This window comes from Limulus polyphemus, unplaced genomic scaffold, assembly GCF_000517525.1.
Source record: "Limulus polyphemus unplaced genomic scaffold, Limulus_polyphemus-2.1.2 Scaffold776, whole genome shotgun sequence".
Taxonomy (NCBI): domain Eukaryota; kingdom Metazoa; phylum Arthropoda; class Merostomata; order Xiphosura; family Limulidae; genus Limulus; species Limulus polyphemus.
Window position 1 is genome coordinate 142,502 of NW_013666386.1, and position 12,046 is coordinate 154,547.

At 30.7% G+C, this 12,046-nt stretch overlaps 1 protein-coding gene across 2 annotated transcripts in view; it reads left to right on the forward strand.

Moving 5' to 3' along the window:
* Positions 1-12,046, forward strand: part of LOC106460464 (motile sperm domain-containing protein 2-like) — a 35,304-nt gene that overhangs the window by 7,038 nt on the left and 16,220 nt on the right. For both annotated transcript variants that reach the window (XR_002610786.1, XM_022387205.1), the window contains exons 6-9: positions 1,083-1,143; positions 4,171-4,209; positions 5,483-5,607; positions 11,269-11,355. Coding sequence is in view for 1 of the 2 variants with exons in the window: in XM_022387205.1 (XP_022242913.1) it covers positions 1,083-1,143; positions 4,171-4,209; positions 5,483-5,607; positions 11,269-11,355 (312 nt within the window). In the remaining variant the exon portion in view is untranslated. The remainder of the gene's footprint in view (positions 1-1,082; positions 1,144-4,170; positions 4,210-5,482; positions 5,608-11,268; positions 11,356-12,046) is intronic.

A 12,046-nucleotide genomic window follows, 5' to 3' on the forward strand; every position in this document is an offset into this window, starting at 1 on the left:
TTTCTTCATTACCCATTCAAGCCGTCTCAGCCATTATTAAACCAACAAAACCAAACCAAGCACTTCCTTTCCAAATTTGTATGTATTGTTAAACAAGTGGTTTCACTCCTGTATTTGTACAAATGTTTTTATTCCATGAAATTTTTACTTGTTAACAGTACATGGGTATGAGTCAACATGTACATGTCACAATCTTTTTATAGAGTGCCATTCAATGGGGTATTATGTATTTAATGCTAGATTTATAAACTCTTAATTTTACCTTTCATTGCTGATTTAGTGACACTTTTTAGTAGAGGAAAGTAAATAATAAAGACATTATGCAGGGATACTAATAAAAACTGTAGATATGCATTTTGGAGGTTTTAGAGGTTGTGCAAATGCAATTTGAAAATGACACAATGAATAGTATTTGTATTCTTCATGTGAACATAAACTTCGATTCCAAGTTGTTAACAGTCTGAATCTGACTAACATCAATTCACAGACACATCTTGAGGACAGATAATTTCATAACACATCTGATTTTTTTGTGTACAACAGACTTGTACATTTTACTCAAAACTTGCCGTATTTTGTGTAGATACAGTAAATTTGGAAGTATATTCAATGCTCCTTCTCCAATGGACCGTTCCCCATGCACATTCAGTTAACTAAATAAACTTCTTACCTAATTCGGAAAACATGATGTCACAGAAACTCATTGTAGTATAATACCTCTTCAATATATAATCTGTCTTAGCAAGTTTTGAAACCATCTATTGTTACTGTTAGATTAACTTTTAGGTTGTTTATTGTTTGGAAAAAAAGATTTTGTACTTGAAAATGACAGGCACACTGATCTCCCACCAGCAGATAGTGGATTGCTTTTACAAGTTTCATTTTATGGTTTTTATGTAAGTGGATTATATATGTGTTTTAATGTCCAAAGGTTTGAATAGTATAAATTAATATTATGTAGTGTTTGTAGCTAGTATAAAATGCACAATATTTTTTAACTGAGTTTAAAGTTGGATATTTTAAAATTGTGTCATTCTTTGCTTGTAAAAATAATTTGTTTGTTCTTTTCTGTCCTACAACAGGATATGGAGCTCACCTTCTATATCGTATCTTTGTTTAAATACTACTTTCCTTTTGCCTTGGGTAAGTCTATGATTTGCTTTGTGAAACATTTGAAAACTTATCAGTACCAGTTTATTATCATTAATATAGACTTGATGTCATTTACTTTTTGCCAAAGCTTATTTCAATTTTTAACCCTGATGTTACCACATGTGTTCATGAGACTTATCTTCAACACAATATATCTCAAAAAACTAATTGCACCAATATGAAAGTAAAAGTGACTTACTAGTACACTTCAGTTCTTGATTTTTAACATGTTATACACACATACACATAAAAAAATTATTATTTTTTTATTGTTGGCACAATGTGTGAATCAGGACTAATGCATTGATATTAAATTAATAAAAACATTTTTTCCAACTTCCTCACAAACCTGCACTGAATGGCCAGTTTATTAGGAGCTTGACTTAGTAATATGTATATTATTTCATTTAAGTGCATATATAAAAAAATAGACTTAACAAAGAATGAGTACTGTAAATTGACCTCTCTAACTTTCAAAGGAGCATGTTAGCATTTGTAGGAATAGTTGTGCAACTGGGAAGAGTTCTAGCTATCAATCCTTGACATGGAACAGAAATGTGGCTAGATAGGCTTCTGAAATGCAACACATATCAGATCGTAACTCAGTTATCTGATTGCTTTTGCAATTGTTAGCGTTTGACTCAATTACTTCTTCACGTCTGGGCCTGGCTCTTTTGCACATGTCAAGTTCTTCTACAGTGTTATTTAATTAAGCAACTGTAGTTTAGTAGTCTTTGCAGGAAAATGTGGTTTTTAATTCAAGTTTATATATTATCTACGTTTGAACTTCTTAATTTCAAAAAGTAATATTCATATTTCTGTGTCACATGACTCGTCTGAGCTCTAATTTCTACTTTTCATAATTTTCTAACATCAAAAATAGGCTGCTGCAGTTTACAACCAATTAGAAACACAAACATTACATAATTACAAGCAAGAATGTAAAATTGAAACTCCTACGTTCTTGATTTGCTGAGATATCAATAAATTTGTCAAATCCTCCAGAGAGGCCTCATGCCCTCTATCTCTCTCTCTCTCTCTCTCTCTGTGACTTTTGAAATTGTCACTAATCAACTTTACATAGCTGATAGACATGTTTATAACCTAAAGCAAGAGCAGATTTTCTTCTACATGAAGTTTACAAATCATTGTTTAATTTCTCACCCTTAATCAGTTGAATTGTTTGACTTGTGGTGATCATATTTTGCTGCTGTGAATGCTCAAGGAATATTTTTAAACCTATCTATAGCTTACTTAGAAAACCAGATAAATTGTTGTTATTGTAGTTTTGAGATGTTATAATCTGGTGAATGATTTTTATTTTTTTGTGTGTTTCAAAATGTATTTTGAAAGCTACATGACATATTGTTTTTGTTTTTGGACATCTAAATTTGTGAGTCTCACTGAGGCTTCCAGAAGAATGTCTCCAATGTTTTACTTGAGTACAATCTTGAGTATGTTGAAGGTGCTTGGAACCATTGTTTTTAAGTATATATTACTTATTGTTATATATTTGTCAACAAAAGTAGTCAAATGTGAAATGAGGTGTCTAAAAGTTAATGACCTCGAGCATATGTGTAACATGACCCTGCTCTTTACATTAGCTTTACAGAAACAGCTAATAGGCTCCCACTGTGACTTATTGCTTTCGATGCAAGGAGCACTACTCCATTTGTATACAAAGCACATAAAATTAAAAGAAAGCAGTTGTTAAAAGGTTGACAGTTGAAGCTGTTAAAATAATTAACTTGGAACTTTCTGATCAATGCTGCAGTCAATGCAGAGAAAAAAATTGTGTTATTACTTTTATCACTTCAAAATTAGGGACAGCTTATGCAGGAAAAAATTTAAGAAATAAACAAATTATTGGTTTATTTAGCATATTGAACTTTAGAATTAACCAGTTTGCTCAATATTTTGCTAGTATTACTATTATTGAAACTAATGTTCATTACCTATGTTTTTAATATTAATTTGTATTCTATCTAACAAAGAACAAGAGCTTACAATCCTGTAAACATGTTTAACTAGTTAAGCAACAGTTATGAATTCAAGAGAGTTTTGTGGTGCTAAACTGAAGCTGATTTTAAATCAGTAGAAGTATGTGATACTACTTCTTTAACTGTAAGCTTGTACCAAATTTTTAATTTTTCTAGTTTTTTAAAAATTATGTGTCCCCAATATGTCAATGGTAAGTTTACTGATAGCACTAAAATCCAAGGTTCATTTCCTAATTGTGGACAGCACACAGATAACCTGTTGTGCAGCTTTGCACTAAAACGAACAAAAAAATGATACAAAACCTTAAATCCAGTTTATAAACTTTGCCATCTAGCATGAATTTTCAGGCTTTATATAACAAGACTGTATAAATAGCAAAAACCATGAAAATACCAATCTTCTGAGTAAATATCATTAAGTCAAATAAGTAGCTTTTAGTATTATTTATTATCACCTTTTATAAAGTTTAATTAACAAACTGGAAATCATGTCACCTTCTGTCCCGGACTTAATCATTCTGTTTATGGAATTGATCCTTTGAAACAATGCTGTATTGGAGAAGTAATGTTTACTATAACTTTGAATTTACTCTGTGTATCTCTATGAAACTTTGCAAGCATTTAATAAACAAATTGTAATATTTTTTTTTTTTTGTACATGTTTACTAAATGCTTGCCAAGTTTAATAAATAATTGTGTGATTTTAACTCAGTTTAGTGGCTGTTTTGTTCAATAATATATGATTTGCACTAATCTTCATATTATTATAAAATACTCATGTTTTAACATTTCAGCAACATTAGTTGTTATTTGTTAAACTTTTAAAGTAATATTTTTCTAAATCAACATCAAAATTATTATCAATATTTTAGATTTTATGAAGTTGTATATGTTTTATCATTCCAGACATCTAATTGTGTGAGAAAATGTCAAAAACTATTAATATTTAAGCTTTGAATATAGTATTAACATGCTTCATGTAATAATGTGTAAAATTTTGTTTTGTTTTGTTTCACAGGATATGTCTATGTGTATGAAATGCCTTGGTTATTTAATGGTATGTATACTTTTGTTTTGAAAAAAAAAATTTTCAGTGCTTCTTTTCTGTTTGTTTCATGTGTCAAACATGCTCTAGTAGTTAGCATGCTGGATTGTGAATCTGGAGTCCATGGTTCACCTTCCCATTGTTGCAAAATTGCACTTTCGCTTGCAATTGAATTAAATGATAATCCATGAACACAAAGTCAATGGCAAAAGCTATTGACATGCCCCAGGAAACAGTTTGCAACAAAATTAAGAAGGATCTACATCTAGAAAAGTGACACTAATCACATATACACAAGTTTCTTCCATGATATATCTATTAAACCATTGCATACCTCATACAGAGACAAACTGGTCAAGTTTTTAGACCCAACAACTATGAACTTCTGTGTGATCAGACTGTTAAAAACAGGTTTTAGGGAACTGTTGTCCTCCTAAAGTAGATGGATTAAGGAAACCATGCAGGGAAGATGGTATGCTTTGAACATGGCAGCCTTACAATGGAGTCTTTTGCAAAGGAAACTATTCTGCAGGGCTATTGTTAAGATGTATGGCTATCAGATGGAGCAACTAAATGTGGAGACATAGACTGTAATGATGTGGTGAAGCTCCATGTTTACTGTAGCATATTTAGCCTCTGCATAATAGTGAGTATTAAGTCCTATTATGCAATTAGAGCAGTTCATGAGCTGTCATTGGGAGCTATTGACTAAATTATTTTTCTCTTGTCAGTTGGTTCAAAATTATGGATGGCTTAATTTATCCAAAATGAGAAAAAAAAATTTAGCTCACCATCTCATCATTTTTTGCCATAAAATCTCCAGACCAAGATCTTTGTGTGTGGTCTAAGTGTCATATTTTCAGTCCAATCTAGTTTTGGTCTGATGTGTAGGTTTTAATACAAGCTATTTTACTTTCTCTTTACAGTGAAATTTTTCCATTATTAAGACATATATATTACAATGATTGTCATCTGTAGTTATCCCAATGTACAAAGAAGTTAGCTTGAAAAAGTAATCTCACTCAAGTTAATATTTAAGTATGTTATATTCTTATGTGATGAAAACTAGAAATACCAAAGTAATTATTAATTTATGTAGTATTGACTACAAATTGTGAAGAAAATTATAATTTCAGTGCATGATTTTTCTCAGTTTGAGGATACTATGCTTCATTTTCCCAATTGGAATGGTCCTTATCATAATATCTTGCCTTAATCTCTGTCTTATTGTCATACCAGTTTACAATTATTAAATCATGAATAGATCATATTTTATGTGTTCTAGCCTGTTGGAAGATTATAAAGAACTTGTTACCAGAAGAAGCAACAGTGAGGTTTAAGTTTATCAACAAATCCTCTATTGGAGAGTATATAGCTGTTGATCAGCTTCCTATCCATCTAGGTGGCTCTGTATGTACCCTATTTCTCTAAAAATTATTTAGAAGACTAGACATTTAAGAGTTCTTAATTCAAATAAAGTAATCCAACGTATGTATATGATGGTATTTGATGGCCCAAAAATTAATAGACTAGTCAGTGCTTAGATCTTTGTGGATAATGTTTAAATTGCAGCAATAAAACTAATTGGTCCTTTATTAGTGAGTGTGTGATGCTTATGCACTGTTGGAATATATTTTTACATTAAACTTGTATCATACAGATGAAAAACAAAAAGAATTATTATAATACTCTGGAGCAATTAAAAATATTAATTTGGGCCACCCTATATACTAAAGTACACACATACACACACACACAAAGATATATATATATAGGAATATATCAGTGCACATACACAGTTATATATGTATATACAAACACTTATGTTAATAAATATTTAATTATATTTATTTATTATATGTTTTTAAAATTTTAAACAAATTTTGTTTGAAATAATATTACCAACTACATTACATCAGTTTGCATGTGAAACATAATTCCAATTAAATCATTCCAGCCAATTATTAGTTACAAACATGAAATTCTTAATGACCTTTAGATTAGGAATTATAAAATGCTTTTTGTTTTTAAATAATTTTGTCCTTGATAATATAAAATAATTTACATTATGAGTGGGCTTATAATTTAACTGATTTCACTTACGAGCGCAATAATAAGTTGGCAAACAATGATTTATAAGCATAATGAAGTGTTTTATTTTGGGGGAAACATACTGCATATTTTGACAGAACATTGGTCTATTGAAACATGTAGTATGTTCCCCAAAAAATAAATCACTTTATTATGCTTATAAATCATTGTTTGCTAATTATTATTATTATATTACCATAATGTGCTTCCTTACTCAAGCTTACAAACAAATCGTTACTAGTAACTTTTGACAAAGGACCCAATAATGGTTACTAAAAGCAACAAAAATGATCTTATAGAGCTATTTGAAAAAAACTTTACATATTTAAACCAAATTCTATCACAGGTTATACGCCTAGATTTTTTTTTTTCTAGGGTGGAAATACTTTAATTTGTTTAAAGTTAAATAAAGGACTACGTTGAAGAATAGACCAATTGTTTTTTGTTTTGTTTTTTTATCAATTTAAGATAGTGGATAAAGTACATAGTTTTGGTTTCACTTATAAAAAATTTTATGTTTAATCCTTAATTGATGAGTTGAATTTTACTAACTTTTCAGATTACAAAAAATAGCTGAACAACTGAATAATATTATAAAGCTTTTAAAAGTTTTGCTTCTAAAACTGATATATTTTCAAAATTATTGTATATGTATGCAATCCTAAAACTACATAAACATCCAGTTCAATCCAAGTTTATTACTAGTTTAGTTGAAACTATCATTCTATTAAGGAAAATTAATTGAGTTTAGAGGTGTTTGTAATGCTTAGGACTTCAAAATGTTAAATAACTAAATAGTTTCACATTATTTAGAAACCTGAAAGGGAAAAAGGCTTTTTCAGTAAATAATTTTATTGCAATAATAAAAATGAAAATGCCTCTAAATGACTTAGTTAGAGAATTTTAAGTTCATTGGTTTGTCAATTATTAGTGTACCAAATGAATTGCCTGATTTTAAAACTATGTAATAGACACATAAGAGATACAATGAGTTTCTTAATACATAACTTTATGTTTTTAAACATAATCTTTACAAACCGTTGTTGGCATCATCATATATGTTTTTCTATTGTGAAAAACTTGAACCTTTACAGTTGAAAGTTTGTGAAAAAAATGCCTTAAATTAAGATATATTCTAGCCTGCAGATACATGTACATAGACAATTTAATTAGTTTCAATAATCAAAGCATTAAGAACTAAGTTTTTATAAGCCTTCAAAAATCAAGAAGGTCCTGGAAATTTGTAAATTAAACATTCTTGTCTGGAGAGTTGTTGAGAGAGTACAGTGTAGTAAAGAGTCTGGGAAAATATAATTCAAATTATTTTTATCCATAGATTATAAAATACCATCTCTCAACATCCATCATCAACTTTCTTGCTTCCTAGAACAGTATTTTAATTTTATTGAGCAAGTGCAGTGAATTTCCTTACTATGGATATATAACAAGTCACTTACTGCTATAACTTTATGGGAAGTAAAAATGACTCAATATTCCATAATGAAATATTTAAGTATAGAACTAATTGTACTCAATTGTTCAGCAGTTTGCTGGACACACTTATGTGTTGTATCACATTACTGTCATGCATGTTGCTCAGTTATTATTTATGTATAGTGTTACCAGTATTAATATGCTCTGTTTGCATTAACTATCTGTAAAATGTGTAGTTTCCTGTTGCTTAATAATTTCAATGTTTGAATCATCTGTTTGTGTGCTTTCACATCTCATAGACTGTTTATATGTGAGCTTCACTGCATAAAGTTTTTTAGAGAAAGTTTTGCATGATCATTTGTTCTGTTATTTTTAATGAAAATTCAAAAGAACTCCAGCTTATTAAGTACTTATCCTTTAATAATTATGAAGCAAAGCTAGTACGTTTGAATGAGGCAAAGATGGTGTGGACCCTCCTCCTCCTACCACAGGTCTGAAGTAGTTATCCTGATGCTGCTTGGTTTTGGACTGGAATTGACTGGCTGTGTATGGTCTGTTGTGCCCTAGTCACTCTACACCTTGGAGCACATCCATTTTAGCTTTTCCCACATTACTGTCTGTAGATGGTTCTTCTACAGTCCGGGATGGAGATTATTGTATATTGTGGTTCGAACCAACCTGGTTTTTTTCTCCCATTTGGTTGTGCTCCTCCCACTTTCTTCCTGTGTACGTGACACCTATTTCCACACTGGGCACAGAAAATACCTGGTACAGAAGTGGTGCAGTCTCCCACGTATGTTCCTCTTCCAGCGGGGATCATACTTCATGGGTGTTCTTCAGATGCTTTCAAAACATACTTATTTCTATCCCATGCACCAGTCCTTCCACCTATTCAGTGTGAGATTCTAGCTATACATGTGAGAGGAGGTGATGTACCGTATCCGAAGTTTTTATATTCCTATACAGAAAGTATATTTCCAATAAGCACTTACCTCTTCTCACACTTCCTCCCTACTGAAAACAGGTGCTTTTCTTTTCTGCTTAATCTCAAAGTGATAGGTCGATAGAATCAAATAGAGGGAGTCACATGCATTAGGAAGGTGTGTTGCACTCCTATTTGTGGAGGGTTGAAGCATGATGAATTACATGCAAGACACATTTGAACCACATTGATCGTGGGGTACGTGGAATTCAAGGCTTGTGGCATGTGAAAAACTTTTACATGTAGAGGGCAGCATTGATTGAGAATAGCTATACACGTGAGAGGAGGTAAGTAAGTATCAGAAATATATTTTCAGTATAGGAAAATAACTTTTACCCAACATTCCCTTTTTATGTCGTAAGAACTAAAATAGGCATGGAATGAGTGAAATAACCTATTGTAAGAAAATTTACTTGCGTTAATAAATCTTAATGTTTTTGAAAATGCTTCTTAAATAACTGTTTTGGAATTTTCATGGTATTTTATGTTATTGAAAACCATATTTAAGTCTCATAACAAAAGAATGTACATTAGAAAGAAAATGCTTTTTGTACTTGTTGTAGTTTCTAACTAATTGATAAGTTATAAGTACAACAATTTTGAAGGATGGTACACCATTGTGGAAAGTTAGAAATTGTGAAAACATAATTTTTAATGAAAAAATTAAAGAAAGTTTCTAATGAAGTAAGAAGATATAGTAGTAGTAGTAATAACTATTATTACTGTGCTTGTATAAACAAGTTGGATTATAAGTGTGCTGAAGTGAATAAATTTGAGTTAGTTTTTTATTTCATAAATATGTGGTTAAAGGTTAAATGCATTAGGAAGTCAAGTCCCTTTAAGGCAGTGTTTTCCAAACTTTAATTAGTAATGCCCCCCTAGCACAGCAAAATTTCCATTCCAACCCCCTTCACATTATTATTTTCGTAAATGATAACATCAAAATCAACATTTTATATATTTACATTTAATCTTTTTTTTTAAATGAAAAAATGCTTGTAAGAAGTGAGTAAATGAGAGAGCAAAAAAAGCTTTGAGAGGAAAGTGATAGTCTCCAACTCTTCTATTTTTTCCGTTGATATTTTTGGGCTCTCCCACCAGAAGGCCATGCCCTCAAGGGGGCACACCCCACAGTTTGAAAACACACTGTTTTATGGTATAATAATATTGTTCCATAAACGTATTTTAGATATAGAAATAAGCTTAATATGAGTGGCTTTTCACTAAACTAGTAATAAAAATGAATTTAACAGATTTGTGTGTAATTTAAGAATTGCATATAAATGTGGTAGTTTGGAAAATGTGACAGATTTAGTAGTGAAATTTTTAAATACTTAGTAGTACTAGCTACAACTTGATTAGTGAGTTCTTGGTAATCATAAAAACATTGGAAGAATATAGGTCATTATTAATATACATATAAACATTTACATGAAAATGGACATACACAAGTGTTAAAGTATAACATACAGTATAGCTGTGTAAGTATAAAAATAAATTTTGACAACAATTTACCAATTTCTCTCTTCAAATTTCATTGCTTATGTATGCATGAAACAAAAACCCAAGTTTGAAAGGTTTCTCTCAATAATTTTCTGCTTAGTTCTTTATGGTAAGTGTTATGTATTTGTTTGGTGCATGGAATTGCAGTGATTTAAAAGTCGTGTAAGACTGCAGTCAGATGTGTTTGTTGCAACTTTTAATAAACAAATGATATAGGCTTTAAGCTAATTCATCAGAAGCTACTTTTCAGAAGTGTAGCCGTAAGGAAAAGATACTGCTTCAAAAACGTTCTAGCAGTTTCAACTATACTATGAACACTGAAACGTCATTAGTTGTTATAACCTTGCAAGAATAGTTTATGAAGAAATAAATTTGTACACTGATTTTGCTTATTACATTATCCTGTTATTTCATACAAAAAGAAAGTTTTTATCAAAATCTTGCAGTCATAGATAGATGTATAGTTGAATATTGTAATGAGGCTCCAGTTTAATCACAAGGTGAGTATAAGTCATTACTTAAATTTGCTATTTAGAGCCTTTTATTTAAGTCAATCTAGCTTGTGACTTTTTTTCATTACAAAAAATGATATACATTTATATATCTATGTATAATCATTGTGATGTAACTATAACAACTACAGCATTGAATGAGGCATTGTTAAAAGGATAATACTTCCCAAACCATTTCAGAGTTTATTATTCAGCAATAACTTTTTCTAATCTAATAATGTGTAATTTCATTGGTTGGTAGAAATGCATTCTATTTTACATTTTATATGTTTCAGCATGAGTATAGGACATGCTAGAAAGATATTTTTTGGAGATATTTGCTTTGGAGATAGGTGTAATGTTTAACTGGATAATCTCTTCATTGGCCATTGTGAAGACATACAAATATTATTTTTAAAAAAGGTAGTGCTATGACACACTTGAAATTGCAAAGATAGATCTTAAGTTAGGCTTCACTGTTGTATATAAGTTGATATATGGGTGCAGAAAAAGAACACTGTTTAAGCAGCATGTAATTTACATGAAAAAATATTTGTTGTTTCATCTTAGTGCCCAAGAGACTATGCTATTCTTCAATCTAATGACAAAGGAAAGAAGCTTTCAAGCATCACAAACGTATATCCAAGGAAAAAGAAGGTACAAACTTTTAATACTTTGATTAATTAGTGTGTTTTTCTCACAATTTCCATTATCTTTTATACAGTAATATACTCTAAAATGTTGTTCCTCTTTAAATATATCTACTAATACTGCTGTTTATCCCTTCCCTACAACACATACAACAACACCTGATTATTTCTACTTGACAGCACACACAACATCACCCGATTTCCAAAACATACATACCTCTGCTGACATTAATAGCTATTTTTCGATCTTCATCTTTGCCATCTAACACTGTGTTCACTTGCTCCAGTCTTTATATACCCCACTCGACTGTTGAACTGTTGTCTATAAGATATTTTGCAGGTTGGTATGTGTACTTCTTCTGACACATTCATATCTCATTACCTTGATGATCTGGCAGTTTCTCTTCGATAGGATTTTGTCTTTTCCCTGTGGCTGTGTTGACTACCTCTACTAGATTTTAACAGGGAGGTGAGTAATGTGTTATCTGACTTACAGTTATTGTTCCTTGCTCTTCTAGGGTTCCTATTGATTTCTTTAGGATCCTACTCAGTGGTGAGTTTTGCCCAGTCGGGTATGCTTGTATTTAAATTCTACACTAGCAACCTTTATATCCGTTTCTTGGTGCAATGGGCTCTGTCGAGATGAGGTATTCCATAAGACCATCTGGATGCAATTCTGTATGGTGATATCATTACAG